Raw genomic sequence first — 23134 nt, 5'->3', positions numbered from 1 at the left:
TTGGTGACAAATTTTTGTCCATCTTGTAAAAAATGATAAAAGCAGTGTTAATTGATCATAAAAACCACAATCTCATTATTAACACTTAATAAAACTTCAAAATTAATTATATCTCCATTATATTCTTGACACTTTTAAACCCTTATTCGTCAATGACCCGTATATGTGTTAAACATCAGCTGACGTGAACTCTTCATCTAATGACTAATGACGATGAACCAAAGAAACAAACATCAGATGTGAGTTTGTGTTTTATTAACATTATCATAGCAGTAAATGATACACATTCATGCAATCATGCAAGTATGACAGGAGAATATGAATGAATAAATAAAAGCATCAGTTATAAAACTGATCAAACGAGATGAAATGAGAAGCACCTAATTAAAGCTAAAGTGTCTAATGCAAAAACTGTAGAAGTCAAACCCCTTTATTGCCTTCAGACCTGTTCTACATTAAGGGTTTTCTCTAGGTGATGAATCAGGTGTAAATATAGAGTAATATTTGAGTTCTATGAAGTTTTTCATACATAAACATGCAAAATATGTTTGTGCTGAATGCAACGGGTCAGTAGAAACGGCAGCTTGACTGCTGCATGTGTTTCTGTTTGCATATTCATTATTGATGATTGATGAGTGTGTGGCGCAGTGAAGAGTGTCCTCATGTTGACTCTTCAGTGTGTGTGTAACAGACAGCAGAGAGTTACACACATCCACTGCTCAATACCAGGAGAAATATCATGATGTGCTGTCGTTTATTGTTTGTTCCTCCGTCTGACGCCGCTGTGTTCTGACACTGGACCCGGTGTGATGTCACTTCCTGTGCTGGCGTCTGTCTCTGGCTGTGATTGGTTGATGGAGTCGCACACGGGAGTGTTTTGGTTGTCATCTGTGGTCTCCTCAGGGTCACTGCCGGGCTCCTCTGCGGGTTCATCAGGACCATCGCTCTCTCTCGTCTGTGCGTTTGCGCTCACGTCAGGTGAATGAACGCAGCAGAAGTGCTCATTACGACCGTCGTCAGGAAGATCTGTGAGAACAACATGATACGGTACACAACGGTGTGAATAAAGGCATTATATTTCACAGCAGCGAATATCACACTCAAATAAACTCATTCTTCCATCACACTAACAAGGGTTTTTAGGTTTTGATAGTATTTCATACTTTAGATTGTGAATAAATGAGTTTTAAAAAGTGACCTAAGAAATGAAAAAAGTGACTAAAGAAAGTGTGTTGATGTGTCGGTCTAACCGTCCCACTGGTGGCCGCAGGAGTCTCCAGTGTTGGCTGGGATGGAGTCCACGAGCCGCCCCTCCTGCATGACGCGTGTGATCTCCTGCAGCTGCTGAAGCAGCTTCTGCTCCTCGTCCACAGCCACCGCAGCTCCAACACTGAAACACACACACACACACTCTGAACTGCCTGAGAAAAAGACAGTTTCAATCAGTTTTCACACCACAGGGAAACACTGCTTGAAGAATTCATCTTCCTGAATCTGGCAGGAAGGTGTGGGAGTTCATTTTTAGTCCGTCTCCTCTCCTGAAAAGCCTGTCTTGCAGAGATGGACTAAAAATTATCTTCCAAACCTTACGGCCAGATTCTGGAAGATGAATTCTTCAAACAGTGGTACAAGAGGATGTGGTGCTGGTCCTTCAAGAGTCACTCTCAGTCTGTCTTCATGCATTTCACAGCCTGTGATTCTGGTGCGGGTCATTTTTTAGGATTCTTCCTCTAATCTAAGTCTCTGAGATCCTGACACCTTACACTTCTGGAGACTCTGGGTAAGTTGCAGTTCTGGAAACAACACATTTACGTATTCAAATTTTAGATGTTTACTAAGATCCTTCTATTATCTATTGAATCACACAATAATATTTACAATATCATTCAGATTAATATATATAAAATCATCATTTATTGGTATTTTCAGTTGGGAGGTAGATATCCTGACCACTAACCCCTAAATTTCAACTTGTGAAAATGATATTAAAATAATCTTTGCAATTTTTTCATTATTGTAAAAAAAAAAAAAAAAAAAAAAAATTATATATATATATATATATATATATATATATATATATATATATATATATATATATATATATATATATATATAAAAATATAATTTGTTTTTAAAGTGAAGAAAAAATATTTCTTTTATATTCTATGAAAATATGAAATAAATATTTATTTTATTTCATGAAAATTTATGTTAAAAAAAAAAAGTCACCCGAGACTACTGTGTTTGAGTCCACTGTCCGAGACTGATTTTAACACATTTCTGATCAGGCAATATTCCTGTGCTCCTCCCTCTCACAGCCTCTCTTTCACAGTAGATAGGTACTATTATTTGAGTTAAACGTGTTCAAAAGTCTGAAAATCTGTGTGTAACTTTAAGAAACGTCACTAACAAACACCTTTTTCTGCAGTTAAGCAAACTTTTTTTGAGTTTTATTCCATAAAATGTAGTTTTTATGTGTGTAAAACTGTACAGAAGTGTGCTAGCTAACCATGTGCTGATTAGGCATTTCTCAAAAATATCTAAAATTGTCATTACCGAAACATGTCATCATTGTTTTGATAATGACAGAAGGGAACACATAATCATTTATTTGGGGAAATAAGCAATTTCAGTACATTTATGCAAATCATTAGTGTTTTAATGTTTTAGTATGCGAGTTAAAATTGTGTCATGTGACGTGGTTGGTACCGACACATTACTGTCACTACAGAAAAAGTGCAGTCATGACCGAAACATGGGATGTTTTGTCAATCATAACAGCTGAACATTTTCAATGCAGCGAGTCAACAGAAAATGTTGAGTCTTGACCTGCTACAGATCAACACCTGATCCTGTTGATGGCAGTTTATTTCTACTTTATTTTTAAATACTTACGGTTCTGGCTTCTGGGTAGAATTTCATTTTAATGTGACGAAAGTTTGAAACTAGTTGGGTTTAGGCTTTTTTTCAGCTTCATCTTTTGTGTCGAATCAGCGGTTCGGAGCGCCAAAGTCACGTGATTTCAGCAGTTTGGCGGTTTGACACGCGATCCGAATCATGATTTGACACAAAAGATTCATAACGCTCCGAAGCTTCCTGAAGCAGTGTTTTGAAATCGGCCATCACTAAATAAGTCGTTATTTTGTTTTTTTGGTGCTCCAAAAATATTCTCGTGGCTTTATAATATTAATTTTGAACCACTGTACTCACATGAACTGATTTAAATATGTTTTTAGTGCATTAATGGATCTTGAGAGAGGAAATGTCATTGCTGGCTATGCAGGCCTCACTGAGCCATCGGATTTCATCAAAAATATCTTAATTTGTGTTCTGAAGATTAACGAAGGTCTTATGGGTGTGGAACGACATGAGGGTGAGTAATAAATGACAGAATTTTCATTTTTGGGTGAACTAACCCTTTAAACACTCACACACCTGTAGGTCCCCACTTGGCCAAAAATGAAAAAAATTCACCAGAGCATTTTTTACTTGATTTTAACATGATTTAAAGCATGACCAACAGGGGACCTGAAAAATGTCCCCTCTTTGCTCGGTGGTCCTGTTCGTGAATGTGTTACGACACCAATGTCTCCTGTTAGATAGGTAGACAAGCACACACACACACACAGACACACACACACACACACACACAGACACACACACACACACACACACACACCTGTCTGTACCGACGCTGGCTGAAGAAATGATTCTCTCAATCACATCCTTCGTCTCGTTCAGTCTGTCCTGCAGCTGAGCCAACTCAAAATCAGCTGAGAGAGACACACGGATTAGATACACAGATATAGATAGATAGATAGATAGATAGACAGATAGATAGATAATCAGATGAGATCTTACTGATCTTCCTCTGGGTGTGTTCTGACCGGACGGCGGCGAAGCGGCTCTCTGGAGGTTTGCTGGTTTTGCCCTTGGACGTGATCTTGAACACACACACAAACAGCCTCAGGTCACTGAGCTCAGCTGACACAGTCAAACTCAGGTGTGCGTCTCACCTTGAACAGGATGTAAAGGATGTACAGTAAGATGCCGAAGCCGTAGATGGGGATGATCTGGCCCGCGAGGTTGGACTTCCCTCCGGTTCCGGCTCCGGCTCCAGCTCCGGCTCCTTTGGCCCGGGCGATGGCTTCAGGATTGTGGGCTCTGGAGAACTGCCGGCCGGACCGCCGCTGCTCCTCAGACACCGACGCTCGCTGCGGCCCGGGAGGAAACTGTCCTGCGGGAGCTGCGTCAATATTGACACATCCACTGGGATCAGTGTTTACACTCCCATCATGCTTTACTCATATGGTCTCCATACACAGAGCTGCTCATGTGCACATAAACACTCAATTACTTTAATAATGCTTATTTTAATTTAGCCTATAGGTTTTTTTTCAAATATCTTTCAACTTTCAAGAATTAAATACTAAGAAAAACATGTATTTGAACAGAAAGAGACTGTGCAATAATAAAAGATCATGTGATGTGTGTAATAATAATAATAATAAGCGAAGATGCGCGCGTACCTTCGGAGTCTCTCTTTCCTCGCGACAAGAGCATCTTCGGCAGCAGGAGCGCGACGCACAGCACCACACATGACACGATAGTGACCTTCTGAAAGGTGGAGATCGACATGTTTAATTCTTCATTAATTACCTGACGGCTGCACCTGCCTCCCGCATCCACACAAACACAGCATCTTCACTTCCGGTGTGCTGCCATGGAAACCATCGGCGGGCTCAAGCAGGTCACGTGATAACTGTTACTGTTACCAGCGCTGATCGAGAGATTATTGCGTACTGGCTTTTATTTAATCATCATCTGGGACATATTTCCTTGTTTTTAATCTCAGGAACCAAACGTTGAAATTATTAGAAAATAATTTCATATACAAATGTCTCCTCTGAGGCACGTACGTCATTTGATACTTCAGATAAACCGGTTACACAACAAACAGTGTGTGCGCACGCGCATATAGAAAGTCAAATAAAACCTTTTTTCTCTCGGTATTTACTATGGTATTGATTTACACTTTTGTTAACATTTCATTCTCAATTAAGACATTAGACTGAAGACGAAATTTAATATTAGTAGTTTTACCTCCGGCCTGCTGGCGGCGCGCTCTCGCTGTAATCCCGCGAACAGCGATCGGCACGCATTATCTCGCGAGATCACAACGGAAACTTCCTCTTTGCGTTCTCGCCGCCATGGTAGGTGCTCATGAAGAGCTCTCCGACTGTCATTAAAACATGAATCCTTCTTAATCCTGTATTAAATCGAGCCAGAACACGTTTATAACTTGTCGATATGGCTTCATTATGAGTCTAAGTATGATTATCAGTCAGTATTGTGCAGATGTGTGGAATATGGAGATATTTTAGCGGCGTTGTCGCTCGCGCTGCTGCTCTGTAGTTTGAGTCTGGATAAGTTTTCATGTCAAAACACTTTAAACACACTGAAATACATGTGTTAATCTCTCCACAGCCGACCAAGAAGTCCAAGACTAGGAAGCTGCGCGGGCACGTCAGCCACGGGCACGGGCGCATCGGTCAGTGAACACGCGCGGCTCGCGAGCTTTAGTGATGTTTAGTGTGTTTCGTGGCATTAATGTGTGTGTGTGTTTGTGCAGGTAAACACAGAAAGCATCCCGGAGGTCGCGGTAATGCCGGAGGAATGCATCATCACAGAATCAACTTCGACAAATAGTGAGTACAGATGAGCTTCAGTGCAGAGGTCACGTGTGTTCAGATAATTATTAGTATGTGAATGATCTCATACAGCGCTGAAACTGTACATATCAGGGAATCTGTTCCTCAGAGGTCTAGTGAACACATTTACACTCATTTAGCACATGCTTTTACCTGAAACCACTGATAAATGAGTATGAGTGATTCATGTGGTAGAAGTGATGACAGTAACAGAATAAATGATAATAAACTCAGATATAAGCGGCTTGTCATTATCTAGGTCAGTTCTGGATCGGTCAGTTGTGGTCAGGTTGTGTTGATGTCGATCGGTGTGTTTCTCCTCCAGCCATCCAGGTTATTTCGGTAAGGTGGGCATGAGGCATTACCATCTGAAGAAGAACACCATCTTCTGCCCCACCATTAACCTGGACAAGCTGTGGACGCTGGTCAGCGAGCAGACGAGGGTCAACTACGGCAAGAAGCCTGACGGCCCAGCGCCCATCATCGACGTCGTGCGCGCCGTGAGTCAAACATCACTTTCCTTTCATTTCACAGCTCAAACAATCAATTAATCTGGTCACAACCGCTTTGAAATTGGACATCGAGTGAGATTACATGTTCTTAGCATGATTATGCTTAAGCCGACAGTACGCGTGTTCATGTAAACGCAGTAACCTGTTTTCCTGTATCGGATTAAATCATAAACATTTTAAAGTATTAGTTTGCTTTCAAATGAAAATTACTCCAAGCTTTACTCACCCTCACGCCGTCCTATGTGTTTATGACACTCTTCTTTCTGATGAACACAATCGGAGAAATATTAATAAATATCCTGACGCATCCCAGCTTTATAATGGCAGTGAATGAGACCCACGAGTGTGAGCTGAAGAAAGTGCTTCATCCACATCCATCCATTAATAAAGGCCTTCAGAAAGCTTACACTACGTCCTACACCTCCCCTGTTCAACAAAAAGACATAACTGACGCGACGCCAGTTTACACTGTCTTCGTAAGTAGAAGGCGGTCTGGCGGAAGCCAGATATTTTACTTCATGACTTGTTAAATTTGTTTTTTACACAAACGCTTCGCTTCAGAAGGCCTTTATTAATGGATGAAGCACTTTCTTCAGCTCACACTCGTTTGGTAACGCTCACTGCCATTATAAAGCTCGCATGCGTCAGGATATTTATTAATATTTCTCTGATTGTGTTCATCAGAAAGAAGAAAGTCATATGAAGAGTTTGGTTGCAAAACGTAATAACTCCATTTTTGATTAATTTGAGTAAAAAGGTGTTTTCTTTACCAAGAAAGCGGCAAGATGAAAACCACTATTTTCTGTTTCAAACTTTCACATACAGCAGCATCTTTTGGTTATAAAAACATTAAAAATTCTAATTTAGATTTTGATTTTCAAAGGTTTATTATAAAAACTGATTATTTTTTCCCCAAAATGCAATAAATCCATCACACATTTTTTTTCAAAATGCAATTAATCCATCAAAGTTATTTTTCATATTGAAAATACACAACAGTAAGTTGATTCACATATATGACAGCCTCTGAACTTTGCCAATATTTATCTTATATAGAGGCATTTTACTAAAAACACATTCAGCCGTCGCTCCCAAAATGAATTCAATGGATCATCTTGTTAATGTTATCAATTAATTGTCATTACCGATTAAAGAGTATCTGGCGCCACCGCATTGGTTAAATAAACACGTTTGCCGAGTACATTGGTATTAAAAACTGCTTTTAAAAACTGTTCATGGTTCAGTTTTGGGGAGCGTGACAGAAGTTTGATGCTGTCGTTGAACTCGAGTGCCTCATCTTCTCAATCTCCTCTCGTAACTGATGACATTTCCATGACTCGCGTTTCTTCTCCACCGCAGGTTCATCAATGCCGTCTAAATGATTAATTTTTCTGTTTTTGTTGATCACAAAGTACAAGGCAGATGAGGAAAACTAGGAAGCCGGCTGTATTCAGAGCGCCGCCATTACTGTTTACAGTGCGTGGAATGGAGCGCTGTGATTGGTTGAGCGGATATATGGCATTCTGCAGAAAAAGGAGACTGGCGTTTGTCACGTTCTGGAAAGGAGAAAACATGACAGAATAACACGACGGATATCGCATTTTGTGCAAAATTAATAAATGACTTTTCAATACCGACCAGATACAATACTGATTTTGGCGGAAACTCAATTTAAAAAAAACAAAAATAAAAAAATAAAGGTTTTGGAACCAAACTCTTCATGTACACCTAGGATGGCTTGAGGGCAAGTAAAGCTTGGGCTAATTTTCATTTTGAAGTGAACTTATCCTTCAAGCATAAACCAATCGTCACAGCAGGAGCCGATTTTGACCAGCACGTAAACGCGTTAAACAGCTTTCTGCCGGCTTATTGAAGTGCGCACGTGTGACAGGAACCAGTCATTACTGTCGACTTAAGCCGAGTTCAGACTGCACGATTTTAGCCCCGATTTTGGCTCGCCGACAGGTTTTGAGAAATCGCCGACAAATGCCCGAAATCACAGGCAAATCGGTGCTCGTTCACGCAAGTGACAATCACGCAGTGTGAATGAGCAAAGACGCGATCTGAGAGAATCGCCGACGAGTCGCCGACACCCGTGAGATATTTGGCATGCTAAATATCTGGACCTGTCGGCGATTCAAAATCCTGCTGTGTGAAAAGTGTTCTGACTGAAAACTACATCGGCGATGACCGACAGCCAATGAGAGAGCAAGATACAGAGCAGCGGAGAGTTCGGGGAGGAGTTATAGACCACAACATCAGCAAGCATGGCTTCATTCACATAAACATTACAATTCTATCAAACAGAACCAAAGCACAAACATTTGCTTGACCATCCAACAGCAGCACATTGAAAAGTTATTTATTTACCTCCAACTCACGATGCAGAACACACAATCCACAGTCTCCTCAACCATTTCCTCCTCCATATTCTTCTTTTCTTTTTCTTGTTTTCGCTGCAAATCAGCGCACAGGCAATTCGTATTGCAAGCTTCTTGCGGGCTACCGTTTTTAATAATAATAATAATAACTCCGGTCTTGCACGCGTGATATCGCGTTGTTTCCTTGTCACATCTCGCGTGTTTTTGGTTGTGAAACGTAGTTTGTGTGACAGACAGAGTTGTCGGCGATTCTTCCTATCATGCAGTGTGAAACCTTCTGTCGCCGATCCATCGTGCAGTTTGAACACAGCAGCGACTGAATACTGGCCAAGATAGTCATGCAGTGTGAAAAGAACAGTGACTCGACTGCTTTGAAAATCGTGCAGTCTGAACTCGGCTTTAAGCGCATCCAGACTGATCGAGCATTTTGCAGTAAGGGAGGAGAAAATATCGCAAACTCGCTCTTTCTTGAGCCAATCATTATAAAAGTGCTCTCATGAGAAGAAATGGTACAGTAAATGCTGCATGAGAGGATCATATGTGAGCTGTAAGACATGCTTTAAAGCTTTATTTAACATCACAACCGACATGACATAAATAAAATACTCCGAGTCAGATGCACAAATTATGTTTTGACAACACGATCAGGAAATAACCTGATTTATTAATAAAGCCATGTAAACATGGTTTACCTGCTTTGTTGGATTGTTTTACTTGTAAACCCAAACAACGGGTTATTTCAATAAGCTGATTTTGTGAGTTATCAGCGTACTGTGTGTAAACGCGCTCATAGTGTTGTGATACAGCTCACTGTTTGCAATATTAGCTGTTGCACATATGGCTTTGATTTTATATCAAATTTAGAGGCCAATTTCATTTAGTCAAATACATATGTATTAAATAGAACGTGTTAAGTTCACTAACTTTTACAGCACAAGCTCTCGGGCTGTTTATGGAAATGATCTTCCAGCGTCGAAGTCAAACACGCTTCATTCAAGGCCTTTCCGCTCTGGGCTTTAGCGGGAGAAAGCAGCGACGCACGCAGAGTATAATTCACTTATCCCGCTGCGCCTTGTGCACAGATGCGCGCAAGCCTTGGACATACTTGGCCTTAAGCGTGAAGAGATGTTCAGTGCGTGCGCACTATCTAGTGTTTGTATGCGCAACATCCGCATAGTCACAAAAATTGGGGAAATTGTTAGCAGGCAAACTTTAAAATTGCTAGTTAACTTTGTTTTCTGCTCATGAGGGCATTTCGATTATGTACATTTTTTTTGTTCAATAGATTTATTTTAAGCAAAATATAACAAAAAAAATGTTCCCAACATGAGAATCCCTGAATCCCATCTTGTAACTTTAATTGAAAACTCCTGGTCTATGATGTTTACCTCACTACTATAGTCTGGCCCTCATGACATGACCTTGAAAAGATGGTCATGAAGAAGCATGAATTATATCTGATTTCTTGATCCGATCTCTGATCTTGTGCTGTTTTTCAGGGCTACTTCAAAGTGCTGGGCAAAGGCAAGCTGCCGAAGCAGCCGGTGATCGTGAAGGCCAAGTTCTTCAGCCGGCGGGCCGAGGAGAAGATCAAGGGTGTTGGAGGAGCGTGTGTGCTGACCGCATAAACACCTTTTGATAAATAAAACTGATAAAAAAACTCGCCCTGCTTCCTCTGACTTTCTGTACATGATCTCACTGATGTAAACCTGCGCTCTGTGTCTTACAAACCTCATCTGAAGGGGTTGAGCGTTGATTCTCATCAGTGGTTTTCAGCTGGTCTTTAGTATTTCCTGTGGGCATTTATTGGCCCAACACATTTGATTTGGGTGAATGTCCTTAAATGTAACATTAAACCTGTAACATTCCCACTAGCAGGACACTTGGTGCTTCTTTTTTTGTTATATCAGCAGCTGCTGCTTAAAGTCCCTATTGTCCTGCAGAGACCTGTACTTGGAATTATGACGTTCCATGAAAAACGTGAATATTCACACTTCAAACATAAAATACGTGTATTTCACACGTTTAGGGCTCAGTCCCAAATGACTTTGACCAAATGATTTTTTTTTATTCTACAAAGACAACAAACGGCGATAAATGATACAACTATGAGGGTTATAACATTAAAACGTATTAAACTAGCCTAAATGTATTAATATGTAACAGTCTTACATGCAGTAGAATTTTTCAAATTCCTCAAACAGTTTAAATATAAATCAATCAAAAAACTTTCTTAAAATAGTTTTCTTTGAGAACTTGCATTTGTGAATATAAAAAATTAGCAAGAAGACATAATTAGGTACAAAATTAAAATGAAAAGTGTCTAAATTCAGAGAAACACCAAAAAAACAATTTTTGGGCTTGTACAAAAGTTAGAAGACAAAGTTTAAAAATCAACACAAAGTACTTTGCAATACACACAGTCCCAAAATAAGTGGTTAACTGTCTCCAAAATGATGACAAAAGGAGCACATGGGGGTAATATTATTAAATTTAGCTAGAGTATAATTAACTGGGTAGCAGCTGTGAATACTTTTAATAGAAACTTAAACAACTTCATTAGATAAAAGGTATTTTTGCCGAAGAAGTCAGAAGTCTTCCCATATTATATCATTAAATTTGTTATTCCAAAAGCTTACACAAGCAGGTAAAGAGATCTGATTTCTATTAAGAATTGAGTGAATATTTTCTGTTTGATAAGCTGCTGAGAAGACTTTGATCAACAAATAGATTAGTGCTGTCAAATATAGGAGGAGAGCATAAAGTACCTACAGGGCCAGGTTTGACTAAAGATTTGACACAATCAGGAATTGCACCAAAATCAATGGCATACTCTCTTGGAGGGACAGGGAAAGAGAATTATTGCATGTTTTCATATGAGAGCAAGATACCCCTATAATCTAAAAGTTGACTCACTAAAAGTATATTTTTATCAAACCAATTATTAAAAAAAGATTTTTATATCTGATATTTTGGTTGTTCCACATAAAATAACTATGTGAAGAAAAATTATATTTTAGGGACCAGCATATTAAAGCCTGTTTATGAAAACTAGAAAGAGTTAAGGCCCCAGTATACTGTATAATCGAAGAACGAACTTATATGACGTCATTACGAACAAAATCAGGCAAAAACAAAGTTCGAAATGGCTTGCCAAAGCAAACTTTCAGGAAAAGTTCGCTCCAGCTGCAAAACACTTTCGTACTACCATTGGTCTGTGATGATAACGTAATAGGAGGTGTGCGCTGAGGCTCCGCCTTCACTCGCGTGGAGCGCTTCTCTGACTCATTTCATGTGTTTGAGTTCGTTGACAAACATGAACTCACTGTATAGCCGCTTTATAGTACAAAATGGAGTTGTGCTTCTAAAAAAAAAAAATGAGGCACTAACACAGTTTTTCATGTTTGATACTGTAAAGCTGCTTGATTTTAAGCAATCTATTGAATAAAGTGCTGTATGAAGACGTGACGTGACTGGAGTGCTACTTTGCAGAGGTCATGCTAACATAGTCATGTTGTTATGATCAGACGCTTATGCTTTCTATTATAAATGCTTGCTGTTTTCTCATTTTTGTTGTGTTTATTTTGTTACTGAGAAGAAAGTGCACGGCACATATTTACATATTCATCTAACCGTCGCTCTCAGCAGTGTGGGCGGCGTCAGATGTTTGATTACAGTATATTGCTGGTCACGCATTTCTAACTTCGTTTTAAGCCTAAACGAAGAACGAAAAAGAACTTTGTTTGAAGTATACTGGGGCCTTTAGGGTGTACTCACACTAGGGACAGTTTCCTTCAACCGAGCATGAGTGTGAATGTCCCCCCTCCTGACTCCCCTGGTGGCCCACACTCACATTGCACTTGTTCCAGGGCGGAACACACTTATGTCATGTATGATGCAACTTTTTGTATGGAAGAAACCAGGAAGAACAGCACTTACACGAGATACTGCCTAATTTATTTATCATTTATGCCACGCACGATTTTCACTTGCTCATATCAGTGCATTACAAAGACAGCTGACGGAATTTTGCAGCTTTACTCGCAAACTACAATTCCTGTTCATCAATAAGGTGAGAATCAGACCCGCTATAATCCCAAATACACTCAAATTAATTACATGAATTGATAAGTGTACTATCAGAGTAGTAATAAAGATGTTTGCTGTTTGTCGTAATGATGACAGTAGAGCACACAAAAGTAGTAGGTGTTCTGTGCTCTGGCACGGTTAGTGCTCACACTGCATGCCGAACCACGCTCGAGCCCAACCGAACCATGCTCGGGCCAGGGCCGGCTAAACGAACCACTTCCGGGCACAGAATGGAGTGATCACACTTGTCAAACGAACCGGGCTTTGGGGGTCAAACACGCTCGGGCATGCCTAGTTTGAGTACACCCTTAAAGGTGTTTTAGAGATGTCATAGTAACAAAAATGCAGACCTCCAACTGAACTGTAAATATGATTTGGGATAATATTCCAAAAAGATGGGGTTGTTCAAAAAAGACTTGATCCGTTTAATCTTGAAATAATTATTAAGAGTGGAAAAGTCCACTAACTCGAAACCTTCCATTGCCTGATCAGCTATCATAACACTCTTTTTAATTAAGTGATTTTTAAGACTTCCAAACAAAGTCTCCACAGAAACATCCAGAGCCATTGCTGGATAAATAACCCGAAATAACCCATCTGCTTTGGAAAGCAACACTCTTTCTGTTATAGATAAATCACACTGTAACCAAGAATTCAATTTATGTTGAACTGCAAGGATAAGAGGTTATTTAAAGTTAAGTTTTGATCTTTTCTTTCTTATCTTTACAAATAATTATATCTAAGTATTTAACTTCAGAATTGACTGGAATGTCACAGATTTTAACATCAGTGGAATGTTTAATAGATAAAAGTTCACATTAGTGAATATTAGGAACTAAACAGAAGCAGACGAAAAGAGATTAAATATAAATATCAAGTTTCTTTAGCCTTAAATATATTTAAAGACAGTTGTGTCGTCAGCCAGTTGGCTTATTAATATTGATTGGTTTGCAACAGAGATACCTTTCAAATGACTATTTTGAATGTGGATGGCTAATAATTGCATAGGAAGCAGAAAAAGATATGGCGATATTGGGCAGAACTCTGTGGTTAGACCATCATTCCTGGGAGATTTATTTTATTTCAGCTTATCAATCGCTTCAGAAATATATTTAATTTGAATGGGAGATTCACAAGGTATCTTGCCATTGTCATCAATTTTGGGGATATGGTCTGAGTCAAGATAATTAAAAATAAATCAAAATTTTGTTGAGAGTGCCTAGAGCAATAAAGTTTTTTATAAAACTTACAGATAAATAGCTTTACGTTTAACGTCATTACGTAACCCTCTTGCGTTAATTGATCAAACAGAAAGTTTAAGAGATATTAGAACAATGACTCACTTGTTACAGTTCTGGTGTCACAGTCCATGACATCCAGATAAGAAAAGAATTGCTTGTAAATAAAGAAGGTCGGGGTCATTCAAAGAGAGAGAGAGAGAGAGAGAGATAATTATATATACACATATATAGAAAAGAGTATACGAATTAGAAATATGACAGATAGAAAAAAAGAAAAAAAAAAGAAAAAGGGGGTAGCTCGCAGATGAACCTCAAAGACTATTATTCTTTAAGTAAGCATTTTGAAGGTTAAGAACAGTCATTTACTAGAGTCAGAAAACATGTTGATAAAGACACTAGCAACCTAAATCAAGTGCAAATCATTCGGCAATCTCCATGTCTTGCAGAAAAAGTTCTTTGCCATCAATGTATGCCTTTGGACCTTTGGACCTTTGGACCAATTAAGTGAGGGCTTTCTCAACTAGAGCCCAAAGTTTGTTACACTGCACGTGATCTTCGGGGGACAAGTCTTATGCGAAACACAAGTGGTCTTTAGCAAGAAAAGTAGAGTTCTTTGTGGCTTTCCAAAGTGTGTTACAAAAATAATGCATCGTGAATTGAAGAATATTTCTGCACGTTTTTTGACGTTGTCGCTTCTCACTTTTCCCAAACGGTGCACCACATCAATGACCTCATGGGATTTGCCTGCAAAAGCTGGAACAACAGCCTCACATATATCCAGAACTTCTGGATATGCGTCATCTTAACGAGACAGAATAGATTGTGCAAGCTGCGCCTTTTGTTTAACGTTAGTTTATTTATTTATTTATTTTTGGTTTATTGCACCATAATTGTGTCTATGTATTTGAAACATTTGAATGGACCGATAAAGGGAGTTGTAAAGTATTTTTGTTGAAGTACAATGTTGTTTTGACCATAATAATGTGCCAAATCTTACTTGTATAAATATTACAGTAGTTCAGAAAAATACTGTATATACATTTATAGGTAAAATCGAACTCCGAGCATGAGCATTCATTCTCCAAATAGAATGAATCATTCTCAACAACTAAGCTGCAAAAGCAAACCCTCATGGTCTTCCTCTGTGTCCACACTTTCGTGACATAATGCTGCTTTGACTGCCGGGTAAAGTCTCTTAAACTCTGCGTAGTTCACAGACTTGAGTGCTCAAGTGTGCATCGAGGGCGCATAGTGGCCGCAAAGGAGGCACTCGCGAGCACCCTTCTGAAACCTACAATGATGAATGGGACACCCTACGGTCTTGTGGACTTAACGGACACGTGCATGCGGCAGTCATTGTAAGTATACAAGACTGAAAGTGCATAGAAGTTTTTTTTTTTTATTATTGATGCTCAAAACAGTACATAACAATAAAATACAAAAGGGGAAAAACAACTGGGGGACTTAATATACAAACTGACAAATTATGAGAATTACATGACACTGAAAAAATGAAAAGAATTACAAACAGATAATGTTTTTAAGGCTTTTTTGTTTTCAGGCCATTGAATTGAAGTGAAGTATTTTCAAAAGAAGTACTTTTACAAAAACAAGAAAAAGAGGTTTAGTATTTAGACATGTAGATTTATGAATGTGGAATTTAGCTATAGTAACAAGATCAAATAACATAAAACTGATTTATTTTAGATTGTTCATAGTCAACAAAAAAGAGCAACTGGTGGAAATATAATTTTTGAATTTTTTTTTAAGGAGTGGTTTGCAGGGTAGCACTTATGAAGTATTTTAAAAGAAATCGCTTTTTCTTTATTGGTTAAAAAAAAGAAATGTGGCAGCATCCACACTTTTCCCAAAAGATGTTATCTACTGCATTACTCCAATAAGCAGTCACCGATGGTAAAGTAATAATGTCCTGCTGGAATAGTGAGCGGACAGATCTATTGTTATTTGGAGTGTGTAGTCATGATAATGTGTCAGCCTGACGTTTCTGGATCCAGGTCGGTAGGAGATAGTGAAATTGAAACGTGTGAAGAATAAAGCCCAGCGGGCTTGTCTGCACTCTTAGAAGAAAAGGTTCTATATAGAACCTTAAAAGGTTCTATCAGGCGCTACATATTTGGAACCCCTAAAAGGTTCTATACAGAACCCTTTTTAAGGGTTCAATCAAAAGAACCCTTTAGAACCCTTTCTTTATTGCCAGGAAAAAAGGTTCTATATAGAACCTTTTATGGGTTCATTTTATATTTAGTTTTAATTTATTTTAATTAAATTTTATGAATTATATAATTTATATATAGTTACTTTATCACTAGAAAAACTTAAATACCTATAGGCATAACACAACAAAATAATATGTAATCATTTAAGACATTTTTATTAGCATTTACAATGACACAAGCAATATAAAACACCTGCAATTCATAGAGCAATAGTTAGAAGAGTTAACATAAATAAATGTTTCTAAAAAAATGAACTAAAAGACTAGCTAGTAGAATTTTTTTTTTTAAATTCATGAGCGTTAAATGATAATTTAACATTCAGATAAGCATTTAAACAATAAAAACAGATGACCCATGGCGGCAAATTCAGTACTGAGAAGGGCTAAATAGTGCTGAATGAAAGAAACTGGCATTTGGATGCTCCATATTAAACAAAAAGTAGACAGCCAACAGATACTTTTGACATCTCTGTGTTTTCAGTCAGGTTCACGTCCATTTTGATGCAGACTCTCTTTGCGTTCAGGGGGCTTGACCAGTGCCCAAGGAAGTCGACCGGAAGTTGAAGTCGGCCGCGTGCCGCCATCTTGTAGCAGAACTTCACTTGCGTTAGCATCCCATTGACTCCCATTCATTTTGGCGTCACTTTGACAGCGAATAACTTTACATCTGAGGCGTTTAAAGACTCCATTTGTCCATTATTTATTTTTAAAGATACACGACAATGTATAAAGGGCTCCATTACCTTCTATGTTACATTATGGCCCCGTAGAAACAGTTTTTGTAAAAATAGGCTAACGATTGCGTCATAACCACTCGACTCTCTGTCGCACAGTAGAGAAATTACCGTACAGACAGGAGGAGAAGCTCGCAGGCAATAGTATGCATTAACATAATATGGTGTACTGGCGTTACATTTTAAAATACTATACAAAATAATTAATCAGAATACTTACTCCTGCTCACTCACGCCAAAGAACTCCCCGCTCAAGCTCGCCGTCTCTGCAAGATTAACGATGGCAGTTTGCACGCACAGCTACTAGAAGATTTACATCTGTCAGACAGGTTGCTGACGTCATCAAGCTTAGTTTGAGTCTGCGCGTCAGAAACGGAAGTGCTAAAAATCGCTAAAAATGGGCTTCACTTGTCTCAATTGAGTTCCAATGGGGTCGCTGTGTCCATTTCTTTTACTGTCTATGGGCTTGACATCCTAAAATGGAGATGCAGGTCAGAAAAATTTATTAGACTTATGGAGAGTACAGTACAACAGAAAACAGAAAGGAATCTCTCACAATTACATCTTAAAACTTACTTGAATCATACAGGTGTGTTATTTTCATCTTATTGAAGTAATGCTGCACTCCAGAGTCCATCCCTGCAGTGAGAGTGCAAACAGAAATATTAATTTATTATTATTAATTATTGCATTAAACATGGAAAATAGAAAACAAATATAAGCCACTTCAGATTAGCAGATTTACAGGTTTCCCAAAGTTGGTACTGTGAGTAAAAATAATGTACATTTTTGTGTCATTGGTTTGCAGTTGAAGGTCTTTTCTTCATCTTCATTTCATAATGCATCTTCAAGAACCAAATACAGTGTTTAGCATAAATAAGGCCTTCAATTAATTCAGAAAAAAAGTGTGCTATAACTGCAAACACCAAATACTCACAGCTATATCCACAGAAGAAGCATCTTCATCACCTCTCTTTGTTCTTCGTGGTTTCTCTTGAATTCATGTTTATAACAGTATGGGTGTACAGTGATCACGTGATTTGACTGCTCCTGAAACATCGTTTTCTTTTGCGTTTTCTAATACAATCAACAGTACAAAGAAAAGTGTATTAGGATATAACATGAACTCTCGCAACTTTTTTTGAACAGTCCACAACCGTTTTTTAACAGAGATTTTAGGAATTCATGTAAGAAATGACAAACCTCCTGGCGGAGAATAGCACAGGCCCGGACAGCACCGTAAACCACATTTCTTCTTTTTGATTCTTGAAAAAAAAACATGTAAGGTATGTAAAAATATCAGGGATTTAGGCAAATGTCATTAAAATAACGTAAGAGATATTATTTTCTCACTTACCAATTTAATCGTCGTCCTCTCGAGCGCTGAGCTCAAACGGACGTCCGTAACGGTTGAAGTTTAAAATGCTGCGTTCACGCGCATTCTAATTACTCATGCACGACTCGCGCGGCTGAAATCCGACACTGCGCGTGCAGACAGTACAGAACTGATCAGCGCATACACATGCAAGTTATTCGCTGTTTATGTCGAAGATCATTTAATGCATCTGTTTGGAGGGTTGACTTATAAGAATTGACTTTCAGAATATAAGTCATTCCTACAGGATTTTCTTTAACCAGCAGATGGCAGAATTCTGCCCCTAGCACCTAGATCCAGACACAATTAGATTTTTTTTTTTTTTCATTACAGGATAATGCGGCAATTATTATTTTCTAATAAACCTATTAAACTTGAAAATGTATATAAGTTTGTTTTCTTCAGAATGAAAGGTGTGCCTAAGTAAAATTGAAGTAAAAACACAAATATAATGTTCAATAGTGTAATAATTTAAATAAAGCACTAATAATGTATATAAAGCACATTTAGCCCAAAGAACCCTTTGGTTCTTTCTCCTTATATAGAACCTTTTTGGCAGAAAGGGTTCTATAAAGTTGGTTAAAGAACCCTAGGGTTCTATATAGAACCCCAAAGAACCGTTTTTTCTAAGAGTGTGGGATTGAGTCTTTTCGCTGCTTGGAGATACTCCAGGTTTTTATGATCTGTTAGGACCAGAAAGGGATGTCTACCACCCTCCAGCCAATGCCTCCACTCCTCGAGGGCCAACTTGACAGGAAGAAGTTCTCGGTTTGCCAATGTCGTCGTTTATCGTCGCTGCGTTGAGCTTGCGGGAGAAGGCGGCGCATGGATGGAGGCGGCTTGGGTTCCCCTGCATCCACCTCCACGATGAAGGGCTTGTCCGGGTCTGGATGGACCAGGAGAGGAGCGGTGGTAAAGGCTTCTTTGAGGGTGTTGAATGCTTCTGTGGTGGCTGGAGTCCAGGACAGAGACTTGGGCTTGTTTCTGAGGAGGCTTGTAAGCGAGCTGGTGATGGAGCTGTAACTTTGAATGAACCATCTGTAGAAGTTGGCGAAGCCGAGGAAACGTTGGAGTTCCTTAACAGTAGTGGGTGTGGGCCAGTTCTTAATGGCTTCCACCTTCCCCTCGTCCATCCGCATGCCACTGCTGTCGATGTTATAGCCAAGGAACTGCACTGAGGAGTGATGGAAGGAGCATTTTTTGGCTTTGAGGAATAGCTGGAACTCTCTCAGGCGTTTCAGGACCTCCGCAACGTGGTGGCGATGTTCGGCCATGCTCCGGGAGTATATCAGGATATCATCAATATATACCAAGATGAACTTGTGGAGAAACTCCCGGAGCACCTCGTGTATGAAGTCCTGGAATACGGAGGGGGCGTTGACCAGGCCATACGGCATTACAAGGTATTTGTAGTGTCCAGTGGGCGTGACGAAGGCGGTCTTCCACTCGTCCCCTCACGTATCCGGATGAGGTTATATGCGCTGCGGAGGTCCAACTTAGTGAAAACAGTGGCACCACAGAGATGTTCCAGGGCCGTTGGGATGATCCTTTTTCGCCATGAAGAAGGATCTGGACGCAGCAGGGGAAGTCGATGGACTGATATAGCCTTGTGCCAGAGCCTCCTCGATGTACTCCTCCATGGCCTTCTCCTCCGGGATGGACAGGGGATAGATTTTTCCTCTGGGCACTGACTCACCTGGAAGCAGATTGATGGCGCAGTCCCATGGCCGGTGTAGAGGCAGCTTGGAAGCTCTTCTTGGGCAGAAAACATCTCTGAAGGGAGCGTAACACGACGGGATGTCCACTGAAAGTTTCTCAATGGGGCTTTCAATGGATGTAGCACAGACAAGAAGATTATCAGAACTTGGAGAGCATAGAACAGGCAATGCAGAGAAACAGTCAGGAAAACAGGTGTCGCCCCACTTCAGGACTTCGCCGGTCTTCCAGGAGAGGATTGTGCTGCTCCAACCACGGACGCCCTAGGATCACGTCAGCGGTGGATTCCTCCAGAACCAGCAACTTGAATGTTCTCCACATGAAGTATACCGACTTGAAGTAGTAGTGGTAGTAGTGGGCCGACACTGTCTTCTGCTTACAGGTTTTCCAGTTATTGAGTGGATCTGGTTGGTAGACAGTGTTGTCTTGGTCTTGAGGTTGAGCTGACAGCAGAGGGCACCGGAGATGATATTGCCTGCTGACCCAGAATCAAGGAGTGCGTTGACTGAAATGGAAATATCAGCAGCAGTAAGTTTTACAACAGTGGTGAGTGGTTTCATCTTATTTACAGAAGGGAAGATGGCACTCACCATGGGACAAGGAGGACGAGTTGGGCATGCTGAGATTACATGCCCAGGAAAACCACAATACAAGCACAGATTCTGGGTCAGCCTTCTCTGCCGTTCAGTGGGAGTCAGATGAGTTGTTTCCAGTTGCATAGGTTCGTTAGCTGGTTCTGGAGGGCTGATGGATTCTGGTTGGCAGAGGAAGGTATTGAGCTGTGGCTGGCCCTGGTGCTCTTCGAGACACGACTGCATACGAATGGCGAAGCGGATGGAGAGCTGGATAAAACGTTCAAGGCCGATGGTATCCAGCAAGGCCGATTGTATGCAGCGAGATGCAACTGCACTCGAGGATCCAATCCTTGTCGATACGTTGTTAGTAGCGCTTGTTCCTTCCATCCACTCTTGGCAGCAAGAGTTCTGAATTGAAGAGCATTTTCATTCACAGACATTTTTCCTTGTTTTAAATTATAAAATTCCTCACCAATGGAGTCCCAGGCAGGTTTTCCAAACACTTCCTTGAAATGATCAAGGAAGCTGGAATGACTGGATCACAGTATTATTTTGGGACCTAATGGAATCGGCCCATTGAAGCGCTTTGCCATTTAACTGTGAAATTAAAAACGCTACCTTAGAGTGTTAGGTGGGGAATAAGTGCGGTTGCATCTTCAGGACCAGTGAAGCATTGCAGGAGGAATGGGCGCCGGTTTGGCCACGGGACTGGCGTAAACAGGTGGTGAAGGAGAGGTGGTGGTGTTTACGGAAGTGATGGCTGGTGGTGATGGTGACGGGTGATCGGTGAGCGGCTCATGCTTGTGTTAATCTGTTCTGGTCCGGTCTTCTGTTACAATATAGACAGGTCAGAGACCGAAGATCACAGATATGGTGGTTTATTAAACACAAGTAGAGGTACAGGTGATCACAGGTGAGTTTGCAGATGCAGTAGAGATGAATGATGAGTGAATTAATGCTAATACTGTCCTTTGTGGATTGCAGAGTCGATGCTGGTGGAATGCGGTAGCGGAGAAGACTGACGACACTCACACACAGACTGGAGACACAGGAGGTAACTCGGAGACACAGGATACAGGTAAGTAGCAATGAAAGTCCTTGAGGTAAGCACAGAGGTAAGTCCTTTGATGTGAAGGAGACCGGACAATGTGAGGGTGTGTGTGTGTCTTTTGTAGTGGTGCTGATGGGTGTGCTGATGAGGTGCAGGTGTGCGTGATCAGTATTCGGGAGATGGAGTGCGCTGTGATTGGTGGGTGTTGGAGCCTGGCGTGTCTGTGACAAAAAAATTACAGTTATTCCAAATAAAATATTTATGAGGTGAGAAATTGTGCTCAAATATCAAAGACCAAGCCAAAAGGGCCTGTCTATGAAAAGCAGATAATGTTGCTGGTAATTTTTCAATTTGTAGTTACATAACAGAAGAAAATCAAGGCCACCAAACTGAGAAAAGACATAATTGGGAATAAAGTTCCATAAAGACATTGGGTTCTTTCTAAACTGTTTTAGCCAATTAATTTTGAAGGAATAATTTAGAGCACTAAAAAATTAAGACCACCCTTTTCGCCAGTGTTCATTACGACTTTCTTATATAATGAATTTAATATTTTCACAAAAAAATAAAGAGTACCTGATCAATAATTTTACCAAGCTTTGGCTCCAGATGAACAGATTAAGCAGCATAAATAAGCCCAGAGAGGCCTTCAGCCTTTGTAAGAAGTACCCTACCTCTCAAAGAGATATCTCTTTGTAGCCACTGGTTAAATCTCTTCTGAACTTTATCCATTAGAGGTTGAACATTAAAGGTGCATCTTTCTTTTTGGTCCTTTACTATCTGAACTCCTAGATAACAAACCTTTTCTCTTACAGGAATATCATGAATAAGGAGGTCATTGCAGTTTTTTATGGCCAAAAGCTCACATTTTCGAATATTTAAATGCCAGGCCCGAGGCTTTTGAGAGAAAATCAATAATATTTATTGCCAGTGGGATCTGCATAGCATCTCTAAGAGAGAGAGTTGTGTCATCAGCAAGCTGACTGATGATCACCTCTCCTTCAGCAATAGCTATTCCTTTCAGACTCCTGGTATTTTATGCGAGTACAGAGGGGATGAGCTGAGAGAAGAAAAAGGTAAGGCGAAATAGGGCAACCCTGCCTGATTCCCCTTGTAATTTCAAATGGCCTGTTTAAACCTGGTCACTTCATGCATTTTCTCTGATACGATAGCTATCCGATCGTGAAAAGACCAGGTCTAAATGCCCTCTGAAACGCATTTGAGACAGATAAAAATCCGATCACTCAGACCACTTCAGGAGGTGGCTTATAGTACATTAGAACCCATATTACAAGTGGTAGCTAAATTATTTTTTTAAATACAAAAGTATATTAAAAGCACATTTTAGTTCATATTTCATGCTGTCTCAAAATAGCACAGTTGAGTACACTTAAATGTTCTTAAGATTATCTTAAATGCTAAAGAAGAATTTTTAGTATATTAAGTACAAAATTAGTGTGTGAAAATAGAGCACTACTATTGGTTCTCCTACTATTTTTTCACCTGGGAACCT

The 23134-nt window shown here is 39.9% G+C and overlaps 2 protein-coding genes across 2 annotated transcripts; one reads left to right on the top strand and one right to left on the bottom strand.

Annotated features, from left to right (window-relative positions):
- Window positions 1-238: 238 nt before the first annotated feature.
- On the bottom strand, window positions 239-4983 carry ric3b (RIC3 acetylcholine receptor chaperone b). Its single transcript, XM_048158533.1, has 6 exons — window positions 4530-4983; window positions 4017-4246; window positions 3862-3943; window positions 3680-3773; window positions 1251-1390; window positions 239-1026 (listed from the first exon to the last, which is right to left on the bottom strand). Exons 1-6 carry the CDS (start codon window positions 4636-4638, stop codon window positions 755-757), a joined length of 927 nt encoding a protein of 308 aa, XP_048014490.1. The 5' UTR covers window positions 4639-4983; the 3' UTR covers window positions 239-754.
- A 139-nt stretch (window positions 4984-5122) lies between these two features.
- On the top strand, window positions 5123-10478 carry rpl27a (ribosomal protein L27a). The gene is made up of 5 exons (XM_048158549.1): window positions 5123-5213; window positions 5488-5551; window positions 5633-5708; window positions 6037-6211; window positions 10104-10478. The coding sequence occupies exons 1-5, from the start codon at window positions 5211-5213 to the stop codon at window positions 10230-10232; spliced, it is 447 nt and encodes a 148-aa protein (XP_048014506.1). The 5' UTR covers window positions 5123-5210; the 3' UTR covers window positions 10233-10478.
- Window positions 10479-23134: the final 12656 nt, after the last annotated feature.

Source organism: Megalobrama amblycephala, linkage group LG15 (genome assembly GCF_018812025.1).
Source record: "Megalobrama amblycephala isolate DHTTF-2021 linkage group LG15, ASM1881202v1, whole genome shotgun sequence".
NCBI lineage: Eukaryota > Metazoa > Chordata > Actinopteri > Cypriniformes > Xenocyprididae > Megalobrama > Megalobrama amblycephala.
This window is presented reverse-complemented; position numbering and strand designations above follow the sequence as displayed.

Excerpts from the sequence above, each read along its gene's own strand:
- rpl27a (XM_048158549.1), top strand. Across the intron at positions 5,709-6,036 it reads AGAATCAACTTCGACAAATA|CCATCCAGGTTATTTCGGTA; the intron begins GTGAGTACAGAT and ends TTTCTCCTCCAG. Across the intron at positions 6,212-10,103 it reads TCATCGACGTCGTGCGCGCC|GGCTACTTCAAAGTGCTGGG; the intron begins GTGAGTCAAACA and ends GCTGTTTTTCAG.
- ric3b (XM_048158533.1), bottom strand. The coding sequence starts at position 4,638 with ATGTCGATCTCCACCTTTCAGAAGGTCACTATCGTGTCATGTGTGGTG. Across the intron at positions 4,247-4,529 it reads AGGAAAGAGAGACTCCGAAG|CTCCCGCAGGACAGTTTCCT; the intron begins GTACGCGCGCAT and ends ATATTGACGCAG. Across the intron at positions 3,944-4,016 it reads TCCTTTACATCCTGTTCAAG|ATCACGTCCAAGGGCAAAAC; the intron begins GTGAGACGCACA and ends TGTGTGTTCAAG.